Below are 23,806 nucleotides of genomic sequence, written 5' to 3'. Positions count from 1 at the left end.
TACAAATTGGTGACACAAAAACAAGCCCTCATATGGATCTGTGGATGAAAATATAAAAGAGTTATGATTTTTAGAAGGTGAGGAAGAAAAAATGAAAATGCAAAAAAAAAATTGACCTGTTCCTAAAGGCCAAAATGGGCCTGGCCTTAAGGGGTTAAAGCTTGGAAATGTTTTTTAAGGGCAGGAGGAGTAGTTAAGGGATGTAATATAAGTTAGTTTAGAAAATATGGTTTGATGACAGGTAATCTTAAATTACTTCACTTAAGGTGATGTTAATGTCTGCCATTGATTGTGAATGCACAACTGCTGATAGCAGCCAGCACCCACAGTCTGTAAAGCGAGCACAGATTCAACACTCACTTCATAAATAAAATGCAGCTTAAAGGGGTACTCCACTGTAAAATAGAAAGTGAAACAGATTTGTAAATTACTTCTATTTAAAAATTTTAATCCCTCCAGTACTTACCAACTGCTATATATTCCACAGGAAGTTCTTTTCTTTTTGAATTTCCTTTCTGTGTGATCACAGTGCTCTCTGCTGACACTTCTGTCCATTTTAGGAACTGTCCAGAGTAGGAGCAAATCCCCATAGCAAACCTCTCCTGCTTCAGACAGTTCCTAAAATGGACAGAGGTGTGTGCAGAGAGCACTGTGGTCAGGAAATTCAAAAACAAAAGAGATAAGTACTAGCTGATAAGTACTGGAAGGATTATGATTTTTAAATAGAAGTAATTTACAAATCTGGAAAATTTTTATAATTTATAAATAATTTATAATAATTTATAATAATTTACAAATCTGTTTAACTTTCTGGCACCAGTTGATTTAAAAAAATTTTTTTTCCATTGGAGTACCCCTTTAAGGCCAAAATGTTCCGTCATTGATCGTTCAATCACCTTGGGCACAGGGACATAAATTTAAAAAATTTAAAGTGATCAAAAGGTCAAAACTGTGCACAAAACTACAGCTCACACAGGTCACAGGGGATCAGACTATGGCAAAGCTTAGATTTAGATTTTCTAGTAAAACTAAAAAAAAATTGCCAAATTTGGAACCATACTGACCTGTAGAATAAATTTAGCATGTCAGGTTTACCTTATGGTGAACAACTGTAAAAATCATTGCCCCACAATTTTTTTTCTGGCTTTATAGTGCATTATGTGGTAAAATAAAGGGTGGCAGTAAAAATACAGGCTATAATACAAAGTACAACAAATAAATAAATAATGGGTGAGGAGGAAAAAGCATAAGCCAAAGTCGGAAAGGGGTGAAGGAATCTAAAAACGGCAGGTTCGGTCTACACATGTCAAATGGGTATGGCCAGTATTACTATCTATAAGTGACAGAGTGATTGTATCATTAAGATACTACTGCAAAAATTATATGCTTAAATGGTTAAATGGGCACTGATTTCAAAACTTTGCAATACATTAGCCTTTCTAATATACTTTATAACACAATTTTATTTCCTTTCCATAGAAATCATGGCTATAAAAAAAATACAAAAAAACACCACTAGGGGTTTGTATACTATCCAGAATATAATCCTGTCTGGTTGCAACATCATCTCGGTTCAAGATGAAACACAGGCAGGGATAAAGTCCAGTAAGTGAGGGTGGGACTAGCCTCTGTGCTCACTTCTGTCCTATCAGACTGCAGCATGAAAACAGAGAGGAGGGGGTTACAGAGCAACCTGAAGTTATTAGATGAAGAGACCCCGCACAGCATAGCAGACATGTAGAGTGAGGACACGCCCTCTCCAAAGCACAGAATGACAAACCAAGTGAGCAACAGATAGAACGTATTTGTGAGAGAAAAATCCATATGATATGCACATGATTAGGAAAAGGTACCGAGTAGCATATGATTTATTTTTCTAGTGGGATATGACAGGTACGCCTTAAGTATATTAGGGCTATGAATGGCCATGGAGAATAGAGTTGAGGTCACTAATAGCTTCACTTCCACTGTTAATTATGTGGGTACAGCAGTCAGACATGTAGCAGTGTAAATGCAGCATCACCATTATATTTATGCCACAGCACAGAAAGGGTTAGCATCTAGCGGAATTTATGTTTGATTTTTTGCATCCCTGTTATATAGAAACCTCACTTTATTTAACCTTACCAAAATGGTTGTTAGTTACCCATAACTTTCCATAAAGTCATTTTGTTACAATAAAGGTTAGGCCCCTTTCACACTACAGGTATCATCCTGCTTTTTTACTGCCGTTATTTTACAATAACAGATGAAAAAAACCTGGATGCAATAACTGCTAATAACGGATGATAACTGATGACCATCATCCGTTCCCATAGAAACCTGAGTCTGACATTGCATCTGCATAATGTTTTATTGATGAGTTTTTTATTACAGGCCTCTGGGCTTCACTAAGATGAGTGGTCATGAAAGAAGCATGAAGCATTTATACACTAAATATGAATACTCCCTGTAAACAAGCTAAGCAATATAATATGAAACAAAGGATTCAGTATGCGAACCAGGCTACCATGGAGGTCTGACAAACACTTTTCCATTGTACAATATACCATGCATTTCTAATATAGCAAAATCACTAAGTAAAATAACAATAGTAATTATTTAACTGCTTCTCTTCTTTTAACGTCCATTTATCACATTCTGAATCCAAGGCAGAAAGGCTGAAACACGAGTATACACATCTGGCGTACGAGGGTCACCACAGAAACGTCCAGAAAATGATACCAAACCTTCAATTCGGTTCCTGCACACAAGAGGGCCCCCAGAATCACCCTGAAAAGAAAAAGAATATGTCAGATGGAACACTTTGACCTTCACGGTAAAGGTATGTATGTCGTACATTGACTAAATAACTCAAGATTCTAAGGGAGAGGTTTCACAATGAACCAAACACTGTAACTTTTACATGATACTAAAGTTTTGTTTCAATACTTGGGGCACAGCTCTATGATGTCAGGGAGCAGGATGACAAGCTTTATGTACTGGTTCTGTATTTGTATAGAGTGAGAAGTATAAAGGCATAGAAACTACTAATGTCACCTCTTCCACTGTACAGTCATTCAGTGAGTTGTGTTACATGACCTTCAAAATGCCATTCTGGCTATAAGAAATGATGGTATTTACTTTATATCTCTTTTATTTTAATGATGCAAATTAGATATAACTATGCTTAGCACCGCTGGTGTAGCAAATACAATAGCCCCCTCTTGTGCTGTACTCTGACAGGACCTCATACACGATTCCAAACATAACTTGCAGTGGTGCTATCATAGTGCACATAACGCAATGTGAGAATATGTCCATAAAGAAAAGATGCACTCACCAGGTCTTGTAGAAAGTTTTTTGTTTATTGCAGTGCAAAAGCACATAAGATCGTTGCAGTCAGTGATGGGAGTTAGTGTAGGACGCTGTGGACGTCAAAAGGTGTGCTGACGAAGCCCGCATGCGCGGGTGAAACAGCGGTCACACCTTTAGACGTCCGCAGCGTCCTGCACTAACTCCCATCACTGGCTGCAACGGTTTTATGTGTTTTTGCACTGCAATAAACAGAAAACTTTCTACAAGATGTGGTGAGTGCATCTTCTCTTAATTGATATATTCTTTTAATATTTTTATTTGAATAATTTTGTAATATCTTGACTATGTTATGCTGTCAATAGACTTTTTCAATACAATAGAAGAGATTATTAGGTATTATATATAATACACTGTAATGTCCGTTTATTTGTTTTTGTATTTTTCTGTTTAGGTGTGTATTCACACACTAGGATGTTCAGAGCAGTTTTCTATTCTCCCTGGATAGGGAATGGTTAATGCTCTGAATGAATGAGAACTCGGGTGTGTTTATTTTAAACCAGACTTCTCCTGCATTCAGTGCTGGTTATTTAGTTTAATGGCACTATGTCTGTTCGTGCAATCTGCTATGATGTCTGTTTGTGCAATATTCTGACTATGTCTGCTTGAGCATTTACCTTGTGTATATCTTGTAGTTTTATCAGTTTTTTTTAGTCATGGTTGTATAGCATGCTCATTGTATTTTAGTCTGTATTACATTAGTTGGTTATAGGATTATGTTTGTTCGTTCTTCTTTGTCTGTGTTCACACTGAGTTAGTCTTGCTAGTGTTATCCGTGGTCTGTATTTTATAATTCCTGTTTGGTGTCCTGGAGTCTATTAAGACTAAATCCAGTTCCAGTCTTTTATCTTGAGAAATATCCTGTCTAGTATCCTGACCAGTGTTCATCTATGTTGTAGAGTTTGGTGTTCTCGTATCCGTTTTAATGAAGTTCTGTGTTTTATATTTCTGTTTCCTACTTGGTCAGCATCCTGACCACACGGTGGAGTGTGCCCGCTGGCCAGTAGTCTATTTGGCTTTATTATTAATTGCTACTCCTTTTGTGTTGTGGGGTGTCCAGTTTGTTTGTTCTGTGTCCCAGTGTGAACAGTGTCCTATGTTTCCTTAGCAGTTTGCCTGTTTATATTCTGCCCTGTTAGTTTTTGTATCCTGTTTGGTATATCTGGTTGTCTAGTAGTTTTCCATTTATGTTCTTGCCTGTGACCGACTATGTATATTATGTGTTTTTACGCCACTGCACTGTAGCGCAGGTTGGGATCGTCTCCAAGTTGTTGATCCATCGCTTAGGATGGATGGGCAAGTAGGCAGGGAGAGTGTTTTAATGGTCAGTTTAGGGCTCATTCTCCCTCTCCCCCTGGTTGGTCATGACACATATACTGCTCAAAAAAATAAAGGGAACACTAAGATAACACATCCTACATCTGAATGAATAAACTAATTGTATGAAATACTTTCGTCTTTACATAGTTGAATGTGCTGAAAACAAAATCACACAAAAATTATCAATGGAAATCAAATGTATCAACCCATCGAGGTCTGGATATGGAGTCACACTAAAAATCAAAATGGAAAACCACACCGCAGGCAGCAGAATGTTCTCCACTGTGTCTCCAGACTCTGTCACATGTGCTCAGTGTGAACCTGTCATCTGTGAAGAGCACAGGGCTCCAGTGGCGAATTTTGCCAATCTTGGTGCTCTCTGGCAAATCCCAAACATCCTGCACGGCGTTGGTCTCTAAGTACAACCCCCAAAACAAAGGATAAGGAGCAGCACTCTGTAAATTGTATGTCGAAGGTGGGTGCACACGGTCGGAATCCCAGGTCACGGGAGACACTTCACAATGTAGAAAGGAGAAGACTGTAGCACTCCAATAAGATGAAAAGTGAATGTGTTTGAATTGGAATAAAGCCACATTCACTTTTCATCTTATTGGAGTGCTACAGTCTTCTCCTTTCTACATTGTTAAGTACAACCCCCACATATGGACGTCGGGCACTCATACCACCCTCATGGAGTCTGTTTCTGGCTGTTTGAGTGGACACATGTACAATTGGGTTCTGCTGGAGGTCATTTTGAAGGGCTCTGGCAGTGCTCCTCCTGCTCCACCTTGCACAAAGGCAGAGGTAGCGGTCCTGCTGCTGGGCTGTTGCCCTCCAACGGCCTCCTCCATGTCTCCTGATGTACTGGCCTGTCTCCATGTAGCGCCTCCATGCTCTGGAAACTACGCAAGCAGCAGAGAGGAGAAGCCGGCACGTACGAGACTAAGCGTTGAATGGAGGCGCAGGACAGCACACAGGACTTGACTCACAGGAAGCCTGCCGCAGAGGTGCTTTGCCAAACAAAGAGCAAGGTACAGCGAAACAAAGAAACAAAGACAGGCCGCACTCACCAGGCAGGTCTATTTATTCAGGTCTTGTTGACATGGAGCAGGCAGCAGGCGAGGGAGCTAAGGTGGAGTGCGGGGAAGACCGGTCTTCCCCGCTCTCTGCCTTAGCTCCCCCACCTGCTGCCTGCTTGATGTCAACAAGACCTGAATAAATATACCTGCCTGTCTTTGTTTCTTTGTTTCGCTGTGCACTGGACGCTACGCTGACAGACACAGCAAACCTTCTTGCCACAGCTTGCATTGATGTTCCATCCTGGATGAACTGCACTACCTGAGCCACTTGTGTGGGTTGTAGACTCCGTCTCAGGCTACCATTAGAGTGAAAGCACCGCCAGCATTCAAAAGTGACCAAAACATCAGCCAGGAAGCATGGAAACTGAGAAGTGGTCTGTAGTCACCACCTGCAGAACCACTCCTTTATTGGGGGTGACTTGCTAATTGCCTATAATTTCCACCTGTTGTCTGTTCCATTTGCACAACAGTATGTGAAATTGATTGTCAATCATTGTTGCTTCCTGAGTGGACAGTGTGATTTCACAGAAGTGTGATTGAATTGGAGTTACATTCTGTTGTTTAAGTGTTCCCTTTATTTTTTGGAGCAGTATATACATATTATATATATATATATATATATATATATATATATACACACTGAGCAGTATATTTATGAAATATATATATATATATATATATATATATATATATATATATATATATACTTGAAAATGGTCCTATGGTAGGACAGAAACGTTGCTGCTATGTGAGCTGATAAATCCACTTTTTTTTTTTACTTCATTGGAGGAGTGCTGCGCTTTTCTATTTTCATATATATAATAGATATACTGTATATCACTATAGCAAGATATTGTTGGATGAAGTGGAAAAATAAAACCAATCTAAAAAATACGAGATAGCATTATCATGAAATAGCTTAGAGTGCCCTGATCACACACCTTTTCACAGTTTATTGTGAGAAATGCTGGTTTATAATTTGTCAGTCAGATGGGTGTGAACTTAATTTTAATAATGGGAGTGAATATCAGGTGATGGGCGGGATTATATAGTGGGGTGTATATTAGGAATACATGCCCTTTAATGTAACACATACACACACCCTGTTCATCATATTATATCCAGTTCATAATATTATATTCACTCCCATTACTAAAATTAAGCTCCAACCATCTGATTGATTCCTTAAAGGAGTAGTCCAGTGGTGACTCAGTGGTGAGCAACTTATCCCCTATCCTAAGGATAGGGGATAAGTTTGAGATCGCGGGGGGTCCGACCGATGGGGCCCCCTGCGATCTCCTGTACGGAGCCCCGACAGCCCTCGGGAAGGGGGCGTGTCGACCTCCGCACGAGGCGGCGGCTGACACGCCCCCTCAATACAACTCTATGGCAGAGCCGAAGCGCTGCCTTCGGCAATCTCCGGCAATCTCCGGCTCTGCCATAGAGATGTATTGAGGGGGCGTGTCGGCCGCCACTTCGTGCGGGGGTCGACACCCGCTATCTGGGCCGAGAGCCAGGGCCCCGTAAAGAGAGATCGCAGGGGCCCCCAGCGGTCGGACCCCCCGCGATCTCAAACTTATCCCCTATCCTTAGGATAGGGGATAAGTTTTTCACCACTGGACTACCCCTTTAAATTATCAAACTATAACCCACATATCTCAGGAACGAAAGGTAGTACCCGAAGCTATTTAAAGGGGTAGTAGAGTTTATCCCCAGGCTGCTGGCATATAAAAATAAACCAGACTCACCTGCCCCGCTCCCTTGGTGCCCACTCTAGTTCTCTTGTGCTGTCTTCTTCCTGGTTGTCGGTGGTAAACATGTCACACTGTGCCTTAGCTGATCGCCTGCCGCATTGATGCCCTGCCTTGGAAGGCGATGGACTGAGTGGTAGTGTGATGCATTGACCATCAGCACAGGCCTTCTTCCTCTCAGCTTATTGCCAGCTGATGTGGGACATCGCTTGAGGCCGGCAATTAGCTGAGCCACAGTGTGACGCATTAACCACCAGCAACCAGGAAAAAGATGGCACTGGGGGGCTGGAGCAGCGATACCAGGGCACCGAGGGAGTGTTGGCACAGCACAGAGACTTTCTGAACTGGACTGCTCCTTTAATGACAGGTCCTCTTTAACTGGTGATAAATCTTACTTAAAGGGGTCATCCAGGAAAAAACTTTTTTTTATATATCAACTGGCTCCAGAAAGTTAAACAGATTTGTAAATTACTTCTATTAAAAAATCTTAATCCTTTCAGTACTTATGAGCTTCTGAAGTTAAGGTTGTTCTTTTCTGTCTAAGTGCTCTCTGATGACACGTGTCTTGGGAACCACCCAGTTTAGAAGAGGTTTGCTATGGGGATTTGCTTCTAAACTGGGCGTTTCCCGAGACAGGTGTCATCAGAGAGGACTTAGACAGAAAAGAACAACCTTAGCTTCAGAAGCTAATAAGTACTGAAAGGATTAACATTTTTTAATAGAAGTAATTTACAAATCTGTTTAACTTGGAGCCAGTTGATATATATATATATATATATATATATATATATATATATATATCTATCTAAAGTTTTTTCCTCTATAACCCCTTTAAAGAGAACCTGTCCATATGTACTACTAAGTATGTTTCCCTGAGATATCACAGTTTACTATTTGGTTGTCTATCTGTACTTTTCACTGAATTGTCCAGGTGAGTGGAAACTATTGCAAAATGAGGTGTGAATGCTATGTTTAGCTCCAATCTACTGTCTAATAACAGACCACATGTTGTTAGAAACAGTAACCTTTAGGCAAGTTTCAAATTGAGGAATTTTTGGCCCCAAATATGCAGGCCAGAACTTCTGTGAGCACCTTCATAGACAGCAATGTATTCTGCACAGATTCTACTGATTAAATTCCATTATGTGGACTGTGCAGCAGAATCCCATTGACATCAGTTTCCACCAGAATTTGCAAGTGTCATTTTTTTAAGCGGAATTACGCTTGGAAATTCCTCAGTATATATGTAGCCTAAGCGTCTACTATTCAGATGGCAGAATTTCCACACATCTGCACCAATTCCGCTTCCGCATTCATTTGGGTGGTTTCTGGCTTGTGTGGATTTTGTGCGGAATTGGTGAGGAATCTGTGCGGAATCCATGCGGAAATTCAGAAGCGTGAATGGGAGTGCGGAATCCCATAGAAGTCTATTGGGCTCTAATTTGAGGCAGAATCTGTGCGAAATTCCACATGCAGAAATTCTGCCGTGTGAATAGACCCTAAGGGTTTATTCACACGGCAGAATTTCTGAACCAATTCTGCTTCCTTGGGTGGTTTCTGGTTTGTGTGGATTTTGTGTGGAATTGGTGCGGAATTCGTGTGGAAATTCCTCATGCGGAAATTCAGAAGTGTGGAATCCCATAGAAGTCTATTGGGCTTTCATTTGAAGCGGAATTCTGCAAGGGGAAATTCTGCCGTGTGAATAGACCCTTAGTCTGCTGAGAGTGATTCAAAGAGAAAGCTTTACTTTAAAGGTGAATTCACATATTACAGATTTGTTGCAGATTTTATTTATGTATTTATTTTTGCAACTGTCCCATTCATTGGTGCTTTCCACCAAAAACTCTATTTAGAATAATGGGACTAATTTAGAGTTGCAGAAATTTTGTTACCAATCTGCCATATGTGAATCTACCGTAAACTGTGGGTAACATTAGTGAATGAATAGAACTCCTTTACTCACAGAGCAAAAGCCTTTGTTTCGTTGTCCAGGGCTAGCAGTACACAACATGCTATTAGAGATGTTCAGTCTCCATATCTGAGTACAAGCCCTGCGGGTGATCACATTAACATCTGTTTCCATTAGAGCTCTGGGCAAAGCTCCGAAATCAGTCACTTGACCCCAGCCGGCCACCGAGCAAGGAGAACCAGGATTCACATCTGAATTATCGAGAGGAAGACTGATATTCCTTACAAAGGAAGATATATTAGCGGAGCTGTTTAACTGTAAGTATCAAAAGAAGAAAAATGTTTGTAACTCTGGGAAAAAATGAATAGTAAATAAAAACATAAGCAAATAAAACCATGTCATAGAAAGAGATATCTTACCCTTAGGAGGTGTATATCATTCTGAAAGGTTGTGGGGTTGTACTCAGGATGTGTGACTGATTCCTGGATATTCAGCACCTGCACAAATCTGTCTGGGTTACGCAGGTCATGAGCACCAAGTACCACCCGTACTGTATCCACACGTCTGCAAAACATAAAAAGAACACAGACTTAAAGGAGTACTCCGTCCCTATACATCTTATCCCCTATTAGAACCAAGAGAACATGTGCAAAAAATCTCTCTAATAGTACAGTGGTCCCTCAACATACGATGGTAATTGGTTCCAAACGAGCCATCGTTTGTCGAATCCATGGTATGTTGAGGGATTCGTGCAATGTAAAGTATAGGAAGCTGTACTCACCTGTCCCCGCCGCTCGCAATGGTGTCCCCGCCGCTCCCGATGGTGACCCCGGCCTCCGATGGGCTCTCCTGGTCATCTCTGGTCCTCCGCTGTCTTCCGCAAGGCCTTACTGGGCCTGCGTAGCGACGTCATTACGCCGCTGCGTACGCCATTCCTATTGGATGACGTGCGCAGCAGCGTATTGATGTCATCGGAGAGGGCCGAGAAGACACCGGAAGACCAGCGCTGGACCCGGAGGGCACCCCGGAGCATCGTGGAGGGGTAAGTAATACTTACCGCACCACACGGGGAACATTAAGCTGCTATCCGGCAGCAGTTTAAGCATTTGGCGCTGCCGGATAGCACTTAATGCGATGGCCCCGACATAAAAAAAAGCATCGTATGTCGATGCTGACATCGACATGCGATGGCCTCTGAGAGGCCATCGTATGTCGATTTCATCATATATCGGGGCCATCGTAGGTCGGGGGGTTACTGTATATACAAATATACAATAGCCCAAGTACTTAGATAGTGACCAAATTCTACTACAGTATACTGCCTGTATGTTATACAGAAAAAGTATATCTATGATACCCTACAGTGGGGATATATAGTAAATAATCATAAATTCTATAACAGAGATCTATCATAAGGTACAAAAATTGGGCTTGCTCATTGTAATTAACTATAATATAGCCATAATGGGTATAAGCTCCATAACTACTGCAAAAACCACAAAGGAAAACAAAGGAGCACTTCAAAAAGACAAAGTATAATGCAAAATATCTTTATTAGTAAATCAAGTGGTAGTTAAAAACCATTAAAATACATAACAGGAGGAAATCGACAAAAAAGCAGCATACCCAGGACTAATAAGTGGTCAAAGTAAAAACAGTGCATGTAGAGTACATACATAAAGGTATATGGGCAGTTAATGGAAGTATCTACCATATATTTATATAAAGTGCTGGTGCATCTATTCAAAAAACATACCTATTGGCAGGCACTACACAAGTTTGGTAACATACCAGTAAGATCCCAGGATACCGCCGCCCCTACACGTGTTTCGGTCTGCTGACTATCCCCTATGCAAAGGATAGGAGATTAGATGTCTGATCGGGGGGTCCCAGCGGCCAGACCCCCCGCGATCAGACATCTTATGTTTGGATACGGGATAAGATGTATAGGGGCGGAGTACCTCTATAAACCTATTCGGAAGGATGAGGGATGGTCCCACATTAGTTTCTTTAAAACCCTAGTTTGCAATGGAATATATGAAGAAAAATATGACATCACCAAAGAGCCTGTCAGTTCTGGGTTCTTAGCCACGTGGGATGTGGATTTTGTGGCTGCACAATGGCCCTTAGGGATAGAGGTGCATACTTGTATATGTCATCAATATGTAGTAAAAATGCTCTGGGTATTTTACTGCCAGGGTCCTGCACCTTTTTGCTTCTTATTATGCTTGTCATTTGTTTTGTCCTCCCTGCTTGTGAAATGATTGTTTTGAGGGATGGTGTATTTCATTATATGCACAAAATAATTGCTTTACTTTGCCATTATTTTGTGATAGACTAGCTTACTTACTGTATATGGCCTGTATGATATTTTACTTATTTTGTCTGTCTTATTATTGAGATGACACCGTTATTTTCTTGTGTCCATGACCCTATGATTTAAGTTGTTTTTAAACATGTGTAGACTATTCTAATAAAGCTATTTTAATGTATTTTATGTTGTGCTTTTCTGCTTTTTGATCCTTGCCAATAAACAGTATTGTAGAAATGCAGTTGTAGCCAGATTTTTTATTTAAAGCGCAACTGTCATGAGGTTTGGGGCATATAACCTAACCACAGTGTGTATGGTATGTAAAATATGTCTCCAGCCTTACTTTTATCCCTCTTATTACGGCTTTTATTAGCTCAAAAAACACTTTTATATGCAACCACTGACAGTCGGATAGGCGTGGCCAGAAGTTTGCTATGCCCTGTGGCCGCCATGTCTATCCCCTGTACACCAGCGCTGGGACCGCTGTGTAAATGACACACAGGTCCTAGCGCATGCGCCCCCTATCTTTCATATATGAGCGCCGACTGACATTTCTTTACAGAGTACGAGCGCTCACTTCAACTGCCTGATGCCTCTGTGCACACGGACAGTGTCCTTCTCTTACTTCTCTCTACGTGCTGGGTGCTTCTGCATTCCCTAGAGGCAGGGGGCGCTAACTCTCTACCTCCAGTATTGACCGGGCACACAGAGGTGTCAGACAGACCGCTTGCTCTGTAATTTCAGTCGACGCTCACATATGAAAGATAAGGGCACATGCACTGTGACCTGTGTGTCAATCACACAGCGGTCCCAGCGCTTGTGTACAGGGTATAGGCGTGGCGGCCGTGGGGCATAGCAAACCCTTGGCCCCGCCTATCCGACTGTCAGTGGCTGCAAATAAAAGTGTTTTTTGAGCTAATAAAAGCCATAATAAGAGTGATAAAAGTACGGCTGGAGACATATTTTACACACCATACACACACTGTTGTTAGGTAATATGCCCCAAACCTCATGACAGTTGCGCTTTAATACATTATTTTGGTCATTTAAGTGCACCTGACATTTTTGTATCAGTAGCACTATTTCTGGCCATTATATGATTTGTATATTTAATTTTTCACGAGTTTTACTGTGTTACATTTATAATTATAAGTTGTCTCTGAGCTAGTGGGTACAAACTAGCCTCTATGATGTTTTCATTATACTGCGAACACACACGCAGAAGAGGGGATGCTGTTTGTCACTTTATAGTATACCCTTGGAAGCAGCAACAACATGGAGGACATTACAGAGCAGTATCAACCAGTGTAATATGGTAATCTATGAATCCAGCACTAGGAAAAATCTAATTTTCAGTGAAGGATCCTGTAGTCTCTCTGAAGGCTCTCTGTCTACCCTTGTCTCGCTTTACTGAAACAAAAGAGAAGCAGGAGCATTTCCTGGTGTGACATATAAAATCAGTTAGCCAAGGACCAACTCACCCAAAAAGGTTGTGCAAGATACCAACACAACACATTTAAACATATAATCATGTAAGGCTGCTGCTCCTTCCTCCACACGCTCCCAGCCATGCACAATAGACCACGATATCACACACCACTCTCCAATGGAGGATTACAGGGCTCTGCCAATGAGGTAGTCCAAAAAATACTTAAAAAATACTTTAAAAAGCTTTATTCAAAAGACGTACTATGCGTTATGAAACCGTACCGGTTTCTTCTTCATGTACGACACAAATCACCTCACAATCAGAATAAATAGCAGCTAGTCATGTCACATGACCGGAAATAAAACAAAGGAAATAAACATAAGAAAACACTTTAAAAAACAATCATTATACCAGAATAAAAATGTAAATAGTATGTTCTATGACTTAAATAAGTCCCTTCGATGACAACGTATTAAACATAAAAATCCAGTATGGCTCTCTGTTTATGAGAGTCTGAAACCTATTGACCACATCAGATGACACAGCTTCAATAACAGAGACATAACACATTCACGTCTTCCCCATGTTTAAAACAGACATGGCGAGAAACACTTTGTTTCATAAAGGAATTCAGTATATTGGCACAGTGCTTGTTCATCCTTTGAAGTCAATTATTTTTTTTTTATTATTTTGTGCTCAAGAAATCATATATTTACTTCTCTCACTCCTCTGTTACCACAGAGGTCTGGGTCCTGCAACGCAGCACCTCTGGGATCGGGGTCAGGGTCAGCATGTGGAATTGCTCATTAATTTGCAGATATAGGACACAGCTGCAGCCACTGATTGGCTGAGTGCGCATTTTCATGTGCCAGCTGCGGAAGTGCTGTGCAACGAGATGCTCCGTGATAGCAGGCGTGGAGTAAGTATAGAATGTTTTTCATTTTAGCATCTGCCTGGACACAGCTATATAAAAACTCTAAGGATAATGTCACCATGTAATCTGAGTACAGACATGCATTGCTATCTGATAGTGACAGTGACAACGAAAATGAGTACTAATTAGTACTTTGATAGACATAAGACATAGTATACAGATTCATCAGAGTGTACAGATGAATTCACTTTGTGTAGTGCAATGTCTCTTACGTGTCCTCGAAGCAATGGGCTGCAGTGATGACCCAGTTAGGATAGATCAGAGTTCCTCCACAGAAATTTTGTCCCCTGATCTGTAAAGAAACCATGTATGGTCTAGAATGAGCTCTGGCCTCTCGACCTCCAACAATTCTGTGGGCCCCTATTAACGCAAAAGAAGATACTTGAGAAAAGGACAGAAAGCTTTATTATATAGATAAGAAATTGCTACAGTTGGCATTTGGAGCATTACACAAAATATTTAAGTACGTTTTTCTCAACCAGGGGTTTAAGCGATCCTAAGAATTTGGTACCCTGTGACATGGCAACAGTAAGAGTTGTCATTTTCCAGGGGTGAAAACGGTCTTCACCCCTGAGAAAGTCACTATGTGACGGAATACCTGGAGCTGCTTTCCTCCTAAACTATGCTCTACAGCAGACTGGGTGACTTCCAATTTGTGCCTCATCTTATGCACTTTATAACATGGATATTGTTTACAATACTTCATATTTAGTATTGTGACCATTGAGCACTGTGTGGCTTCCTAGTCACTCGGCACTGCAGTGTTTGAGATACAGGTTTTTTTCCCATCCATACCCATTTTCATCTGTTGATTGTATACTATTATTGCATTTATTTATTATTATTAGTTATTATGCTCTTATTTAATTGCATAATATTTAGCCCTATGCTTATTGCTGCATTTAGGTCTGATATAGCTTATTCACCGCTCTATTCAGGTGTTGGTGTGTGTTTATATTTGATTTTAAATATTTGTCTTATACCTGTATAATAAAAGTTGTCTACATATTTGTACATATTTTTCCTTGTCTTTTTCTTTTATGATTATTTTACTATGTTTGCAGGGTAGCTGCAACTGAATTTCAATTACTGTTAGCGGTGCCCATAGGAAGTCACTTGCGTGCATGGCTTCTTATTTTGAGATTAACAAAGCCCTTGAATGCTGCAAGAAAACCTCAATAACCACAGGTATATAGCACCTTTTACTAGGCAATAACTTGATAACTCACAAGTTAACCAAAGCAGAAGTGTGGCACATGATGTTCTTTTGCAGTTAAATCTAAAGTAGGATAGACACTAGTTCTTATATTAGCCTGGAAATAGATTTTTGAAATCATTTGGGATCTTTATTTTTCTCTGACATGTCAAACATTTGTCAATAATAAAGGTCACTTGAACCTTAGAACAAATTCACATTGCCGTTGGACTCCACTATACCGAGTTCCATCGGCAATACGACCAGAAGAAGGGAGTTTAGCGGGAAAAAAATAGTGCAAGCATATTTTTTTTTCTCCTCTAAATACCTGTAAAATTACTGGATCACCGATGGACCCCATGCAAGTGAGTAGTAGTAGTTTGAATCTGACCCATTTTAGGGTCGGATAGGCTAAAAAAAAAAAAATGCCGATCAGACCCTTAACGGGTCAGATGCGGAAGGCAATGTGAACCTAGCCTTAGTCTGGCCTCCAGATATAATTGAAAAATAAACTTAACTCAAATGAACCATAGTGCCACCTCATCGTGTTCATCATATGTTTTCAAAGATCTTTACTTTCAGTGGATACGAATCTGTCCTGTCCTGTCACTTGACCAGGAAAGATTTGCATCCACTGCAACCTAGAAATGACACAAGAAATTGATACAAAACTATATAGGAGAATTCTGTAACTATTCATTATAGAAATAAGAAAGATTTATTGACTAAAATTAGAATACCCCTTTAGGGTAGGGCCATGCATAGTGCATCCACAGGGGGGTTCCTGCAGCTGAAATTCCAGGGTAGCAACATAATCCCCTAGTGGATTTTCCGATACGGAATCCCACAAGCAGAATTTCCGAATCTGAAAATCCACAAGTGTATTATGTTGCTACCCATTGACTTCAGTTGGTAGCAACATAATCTGCTTGCGAAATTTCAGCTGCGGGAAACCTGCTGGAGATGCGCTGTGTGTGACCCTACCTAAAAGGGTTTTTCCCATCTTACAAAGAGATGGTTTGTCTATAGAATATGCCATGACTTTATATTTAGTGGAAGGCTATCCTTTGGAACCCCTAATGATCGGGTCACAGTCTTGGTGCGTCTCCTTCTGAGTTTCCCCTGCATAGAGGTTCTCCTTAATATGTAGCTAGGTAGGTACTGCGGCTGCTTGCATAGCAGGTAGTTGGGGCTTCCCTAGGCAGAGAAAACCAGTGAGGGAGATGTATTACTAAATCAATGCTGAGGCACCTTTATTCTCATGAGTATTGGGGGTCCCAGGGGTTTAACTGTCACAGAACATGATAAGTGATGTAATTTAGTTGAGCAGCTTTTATCTAATCCCACCAGTCCCACCATCATAAATATGTAACTGCCATCTGAGCTCCCACATTGTGCTTTTTGGTGATAAAAACCAGAAGAATTACAAATTTTGCTTTAGATGCTAACACAAAACTGATATAATATCAAATAGACTTTTACTATTAACCCCTTTACACCATTAATATACAGTGTGTGTGTATGGTCCCTAATGTCAATTGTAACATAAAACAGACACCCTGCTTAAATGACCATAATTAGAGATAACTCAGATCCTGTCCCTTTAATCTCTTAGATGCCGGTGTCAATAGCTACTGCGGCATCTAAGGGTTAGACAGAGGGAGAGTTGTTCCTATAGGCACTCCCACAAGGAGACTGCAGGGTGCTGCTGATATGGGTGCAGCTAGAGGCCTACTTCAGGTCTGTTATACCTATTAGGATGCCTGTCAATATTACAATGACACTGGCATAGTACACAGCAATACAGAAGTTTTGCAGTTAACTATTTCACACCCTCTAGTAGGCTTAAACTTAAAATTGAAATAAATATATTGCACAAAAATTAATTAAAAAAAAAGTTGATATCTACATAATCATACAAAAATGAGTAAAATAAACCCTGTGTCTTTAAGTCCCCCAAAAAGTTGAATCCCTAAGGGGATAAATTAAACATTTTTGAATAGCAATAATATTACCTGAGATGGGCAGCACGAACAAGATTGTCAGCAAAATGGGATATTTCATGGTTTGATGATATCAGTGTGAGTCTAAAGTGATATGAGTGGTAAGGGACAGCTTTTTAAAGACTAGTAAGAGATGTTCGTTGGTTATTTCACCAGACCCTATGTTGTAAGGATGGTGGGTTTTACACATGCATGGACATTTAGGGAAGGGATTTGTAGAGAGAGGAAGTATTTTTAACAGTATCCTGTCTGAGCTATTCAGAGATATGTAATATTTCCTAAATAATTGAAAAATGCATTCATACATATATACATTTGCCTTGCTTGTGACTCTTAGAAGTGTGGTGTCCCGGTACTGGACTCTGTCCCTATAGTCAGAGTTCCTCATGCTGATAGGGCTCTCTTGGTGGGATAACCCCTAGTCGCCTCCTAGTATTCCTAAAATTGTACATATTTAATATATTATAATGTAGTGTAAGTAATGCACAGGACCTTAGGTCACGTGATCAATGATATTTGTGTTGTAGAGGTTAAGGACCTTCAGGTCATGTGACTAGGTCACGTGTTATATCCACAATCCTTTGTGCTAGGACTGACAGGTTTGGGGAACCAATAAGCTTTGAACCTGCCCCTTCAGATATAAGGGCGCTGTATCCAATGATCGCTCTCTTTCCTCCGGGATATGACAGCGAGCGGAGCTCTGTGTAATTCTACAAGCAAATTAGGCCTGAAACCTACCAATTTCAGCTGCATACTGAACCGTGAGTTTATCCAACTCCATCCTAAAATCCTACGTGACTACTGAACCTAAAACATACCCCTAAATTCAGTGGAACAGCGTAAAGCAAGGATTCAAAGCTTATTTCTTACAAGGTCCCAGCCAAAATTCCGGTCCCCTTGTAAGAGATTTGTTAATTGCATCCTGCATAAAAGCTGCAGTAAAGTTATTTCAAGTTCAATACAATTCCGGCTGTGGACAATCCTTTATTCCTCCCTATCGCTCTTGGGACGGGTGGCGGTAGGACATATAGATACAGAGGAAGCCCTCACCCTGGCGTCACGACAATTAAGGGTTAATTCTGTACCCAGCAACACCATCCTGCAACGCCCCTGTTCACCCCTCACCCCAAGTCACCACAAGACTTTTTAGTGTCTTACGAACAGGATTCGGGTGTGTGCCTACAGCTGTTGCCACCATTTAAATAGTACTCCCCCATTGAGAACTGTGATTAATGTACTGTGAGAAAAATCTGCACGCTGCGAATAGGTGTGCGCACACAAGTGAACAGGACTGTGCTTATGTCACTGTGTGTAAGAAGTGTGCACGAAAAGTAAGGGGGAGGCAAAAATGTATTTGCCTGAAAATGTGTAAAGTACGTAGCGAAGCCATGCTGGGCCATTCAATACTACAGAAGTTAATCTTCTACCAGAAAAGCGTGCAAAGAAAGCCCACGTTGCTCCACGACCCGCCCCTGGGCGTGGCTATCAAGTACATGTGTCGCAGCCAAAAGGGAACTTTGCTGTTTGCTGGGGGACCGGAAGTCAGGGCTGCACCGATGACGTCCTTCCGGTTGGCAGCCATTTTGGAGAAGCCCAAGATAAAAGGAGCACTGCAGAGTGACCTCTTCAGTCTGCACGATGAAGAGGAGAGTACAGATTTGGCGTAGAGCAGCGTTTCAGGTGGAGCGAGTCCAAAGTTGGCGCCGGAGCAGCGGCCGCAGCACAACTATTCCAGGATTTGACCGACTGCCTGCGGCGGGTGTCGCTCAGCACTGAGGGGACCTGCGATCTACCTCCATTGCCCGATGACGACTGGCCGGCCACCCTGACAGGGGAATCTCCAGGGACATCCAGAGCGGCATCACCGGTGAGACTCCCCTCACCACCGGACATGGGGATCCTGGGGCAAGATCCCGACGGAGGAGTCTTCCGTGAGTACCCCGGCGGAAGCCGTATTCTCCTCCTCCTCCAGCCCAGAGCCAGAAGTACCCCTATCCCAGCTAACCCTGCCGAGTGCACAACCGCACTGACCCCCTCTGCCTAAGTGGGTGTTCGGGGATGAATCGGAACTGATTCAGTTCATGCACAAGACTCTTCTCCCTGATCCCGGGAAGCCACTTCCACCGATCCCCACAGCACAGCGAGAAAGGGCCCACAGGGAGGTGGATCCGTTTGGACTGAGGCCGAAGTGGTCTTCCCCTACTGCCTCCACCACCAAGTCCTGCGACAGAGAGTTCCTTCAGCGTCAACCAGATGCCTTCCTGCCCTCCAATGTGCTCAGGCCTACTCCTACTGGGGAGATGAGACCTAAACTGCGGGCACCAACCAATGTGTCGCGGCCCACTCCTACCAAGGAGGTGAGGCCGAATCAACCGGCACCAACAAGTCTACCATTGGCCTCTTCAGCAGCGGCCATTAACTTTATGGTCAACGTAAATCCATCCGTATCTCAGTCGAGGCTCACCAACGTTGCCTGGGATACGACCATCAACCCTGTCAGAGGGTCCTCCTCTCGTCCTGAGCCTAAAAGGGGAAAGAGTGCAGTTAGGAGCGGGTGGTGTGTCAGGAGGGGTTTCAATTGAGGCCTGCACTAATTTCTTTGGATTAGTTTTTGTCTTCCACAGACTGTTGCAACATGTTTAAGCTGGTGCCTGGCAGGACAATGCCATGAGAGTTTTGTTCACCATTGAAACCATCAAGCTTGAACCTGGCCATTGGCCAAGAGACTCCTGGGTGTGCCCGGCTATTGGTTGTAGCCGTGTCTACTGAACTCTTAGCACAGGTGGACTGCCGATCCTTGTGCGTCTGTTTACATGTATATACCTCTAAAGTAATATATTGTCTTTTTGTGTTGCCCATTTGCACTTGTGTCAGGTTAAATGCACCTGTAAATTTTTGTGCCTATGTAAAATATAAGGTAAAAAGGTAAAGAAAATGTAAGTGGTTATTGCACAGGGACCACAATCTCTGTACACAGGTACAGAACTGTCTTATAGGTGTTGTAGTAGTTGTTACTAGGTGGCTCTCTCAGCTACTCTGGGAGTAAGATTTATGTCACCCCTCACCAGCACCTTACAAGGAAACATTCCTCTAAGATACCAAGACTAATCTCATCTAGTTTCATGTACACATAGTACACCTCATCATTCTACTAGTGTACCTACCTCATACTGACTTTTAAAGGGAAAACTGTCACATATTTTCTCCCACACTATCCACAGGTACTGGTGGATAGTGCGGGAGATGCTGATTAAAACGAGCTCTACCTTGGTCTGATCCGCGCTGCCGTTCACCCGCAATTGTAGTTTTAATCTCTGTATATACCCTGCTGTAACTGGCAAGGGTGGGGCTTCTGCGGGCTAACTGACACTGACGTCAGTGCCGCTCATGAATATTCATCCCCCCTCCCTCTGGATAGGAGCGGCGAAGAGAGGGAGAACAGGAGGGGGATGAATATTCATGAGCGGCGCTGACGTCAGTGTCAGTTAGCCCGCAGAAGCCCCGCCCTTGCCAGTTACAGCAGGATATACACAGAGATTAAAAGTACAATTGCGGGCGAACGGCGGCGCGGATCAGACCAAGGTAGGGCTTGTTTTAATCAGCGTCTCCCGCACTATTCACCAGTACCTGTGGATAGTGCGGGAGAAAATATGTGACAGTTTTCCTTTAATATACATTAAACCAAATAAATATCTCACACTTCTCAATAAACTCAATAAAGCTTTAGGGATTGTAACAAACCATTCTCCAGTTCCATACCACTGTACGTAACAGGTAAACTAACGTGGTATAAATAAAATGTAAGTGAGATCTATAGTGTTTCAGTATGTAAGAACCTTCAACCCTGTATACATACTTTTAATAGTTTTGTCAGTCAAAAGAGAAAAATAATTTAAAAAATATAGTCAATAATGGTGAATATGCCTTGAAATGTAATTCATGTCTAATTCTAACCTGGGTAATATCATCCTGTTTGTGAATTCACTGATATCCCAATCCTCTTCGTGAGTTCACTAGTACTTCTTGTTTGTACATTAAAGTAATGTAATATAATTTTGTTGATATATATATGAGAAAAAAAAAAAAGGAAAAAAAATATATATATATATTTTATATTTGGAGCCTACAAGCACATTCTCATCATGTGCAAGGACTCTTTGTTATATATTTTCTACAGCCTGACTAAAAGGACATTATCATTATGCCCAGGACTGTTTGTGGACTCTCAGCACTTCATTCCTCTGTCAAAGGGGACAATCGTCGAGGCCGACTCATCTTTAGTAAGGGGGTTTGTGGTGTCCCGGTACTGGACTCGGTCCCGTACCTTTGGTTGTGAGTCCCCATAGTCAGAGTACCTCATGCTGATAGGGCTCTCCTGGTGGGATAACCCCTAGTCGCCTCCTAGTATTCCTAAAATTGCACATATTTAATATATTATAATCTAGTGTAAGTAATGTACAGGACCTTAGGTCACGTGATCAATGATATTTGTGTTGTATTAGAGGTTAAGGACCTTCGCGTCATGTGACTAGGTCATGTGTTATATCCACAATCCTTTGTGCTAGGACTGACAGGTTTGGGGCACCAATAAGCTTTGAACCTGCCCCTTCAGATATAAGGGCGCTGTATCCAATGATCGCTCTATTTACTCTGGGATATGACAGCGAGCGGAGCTCTGTGTAATTCTATAAGCAAATTAGGCCTGAAGCCTACCAATTTCAGCTGCATTCTGAACCGTGAGTTTATCCAACTCCATCCTAAAATCCTACATGACTACTAAACCTAAAACATACCCCTAAATTCAGTGGAACAGCGTAAAGCAAGGATTCAAAGCTTATTCCCTACAAGGTCCCAGCCAACCTGTGAGGAGCCTAAATTCCGGTCCTCTTGTAAAGACATTTGTTAATTGCATCCTGCATAAAAGCTGCAGTAAAGTTATTTCAAGTTCAATACAATTCCGGCTGTGGACAATCCTTTATTCCTCCCTATCGCTCTTGGGACGGGTGGCGGTAGGACATAAAGATACAGAGGAAGCCCTCACCCTGGCGTCACGACAATTAAAGGTTAAATCTATACCCAGTAACACCATCCTGCAACACTACTGTTCACCCCGCACCCCAAGTCACTACAGAAGTATAATCAGAAAATTACATATTAGTTAACTGCTTTTATGACTAAGACATTTTAAAATCATCTTAATGAGGTCATATTTTAGAATTCTGGTATGTGCCAATGTATCTGACAATACCTTGTGTAACGCCGAGTGCTCCGGGCCCCGCTTCCCCTCCGGAGCGCTCGTGGCACTACTCTCTTGCCTGCAGTGCCCCGGTCAGACTCGCTGACCGGGAGCGCTGCTCTGTGTCCCTCGGCGGGGATGCGATCCCTGTGGCAGGACGTGCCCGCCCGAGGATCGCATCCCGTATCACTCACCGGCCCCGTCCTTTTGCTCAGTCCCGGCGCGCGCGGCCCCGCTCTCTAGGGCGCGCGTGCGCCGGGTCTCTCAGATTTAAAGGGACAGTGCACCATTAATTGGTGCCTGGCCCAATAAGTTCCAAGCACTCCCTACACTATTTAAACCAACTTCCCCTTCCTGTCCCTGCCGGATCTTGTTGCCTTGTGCCCTGAGAAAGAGTTTCTGTGTGTTCCATTGCCTGTGTATCCAGACCCTTGCCGTTGCCCCTGACTACGAACCGTTGCTGCCCGCCCAGACCTTCTGCTACGTCCGACCTTGCTCTTGCCTTGTCCCTGTGTACCGCGCCTGTCTCAGCTGTCAGTGGGGTTGAGTCGCTATCGGGTGGAACGACCTGGGGGTTACCTGCCGCTGCAAGTCCATCCCGCTTTGCGGCGGGCTCTGGTGAAAACCAGTAACCCCTTAGATTCCGTTCCCCTGGTACGGCCCACGTCATCACCTCACTGACACAGAGGATCCACCACCCGTGTCCTCCCGGCTTACCAGCCCGGATCCTGACAACTTGCAATGGTATTACACATCCAAGTCATTCTGACATTTATTTTTCTCACACATTGTTCTTATTATAAGTTTATTGGATGCATTGGGGGTTTGGATTTATACAAAAAAGCACAAAAATGTAGAAAATGTTAAAGGGGTACTCCGGTGGAATTTTATTTTTTTTTTTAAATCAACTGGTGCCAGAAAGTTAAACAGATTTGTAAATTACTTCTATAAAAAATGCTTAATCCTTCCAGTATTATTAGCGGCTGCATAATACAGAGGAAATTATTTACTTTTTTGGATTTCTTTTCTGTCACAACCACAGTGCTCTCTGCTGACACCAGGGGCGGATCCAGAGTCTAGTCTCAGGAGGGGCACTATTAGAGTATTTTGTGTTGGCGGACAGAAAATAAGGCGTTGCTTTAGGTACTTACAATATTAAATGTATCATATAGTCCTAACCTTGCTTGAGACTCATAGGCCATGTTCACACGTCAGAATTTCCAATTTGGAATTCGGCACGGGCATTCCGCTGTAGTCCCATTGAATTCACCAGTATTCTGCTGCG

General features: G+C 42.2%; 1 protein-coding gene across 2 annotated transcripts; it reads right to left on the bottom strand.

Moving 5' to 3' along the window:
- Positions 1-749: 749 nt before the first annotated feature.
- PRSS57 (serine protease 57) lies at positions 750-23,806 on the bottom strand. 2 transcript variants are annotated; one of them, XM_056552023.1, is made up of 5 exons: positions 23,701-23,806; positions 14,300-14,447; positions 9,833-9,977; positions 9,468-9,728; positions 750-2,772 (listed from the first exon to the last, which is right to left on the bottom strand). In XM_056552023.1, the coding sequence occupies exons 1-5, from the start codon at positions 23,714-23,716 to the stop codon at positions 2,620-2,622; spliced, it is 723 nt and encodes a 240-aa protein (XP_056407998.1). In that variant the 5' UTR covers positions 23,717-23,806; the 3' UTR covers positions 750-2,619. The 2 variants fall into 2 exon arrangements, with proteins under 2 accessions (XP_056407998.1, XP_056407997.1); XM_056552022.1 differs by lacking the exon at positions 23,701-23,806 and adding an exon at positions 17,298-17,435 and having other exon boundaries at positions 754-2,772.

This window comes from Hyla sarda, chromosome 1 (genome assembly GCF_029499605.1).
Source record: "Hyla sarda isolate aHylSar1 chromosome 1, aHylSar1.hap1, whole genome shotgun sequence".
NCBI lineage: Eukaryota > Metazoa > Chordata > Amphibia > Anura > Hylidae > Hyla > Hyla sarda.
The sequence above is the reverse complement of the archived record's forward strand: the minus strand, read 5'-3'. Positions and strand labels throughout refer to the sequence as shown.

What these genes read in the sequence shown, in the direction of transcription:
- PRSS57 (XM_056552022.1), bottom strand. Translation starts at nt 17,346, where the DNA reads ATGAAATATCCCATTTTGCTGACAATCTTGTTCGTGCTGCCCATCTCA. An exon ending in GCCCATTGCTTCGAGGACAC is followed by an intron (nt 9,978 to 14,299) that starts GTAAGAGACATT and finishes TATGTTTTGCAG; the next exon opens with ACGTGTGGATACAGTACGGG. An exon ending in ATGATATACACCTCCTAAGG is followed by an intron (nt 9,729 to 9,832) that starts GTAAGATATCTC and finishes TGATACTTACAG; the next exon opens with TTAAACAGCTCCGCTAATAT.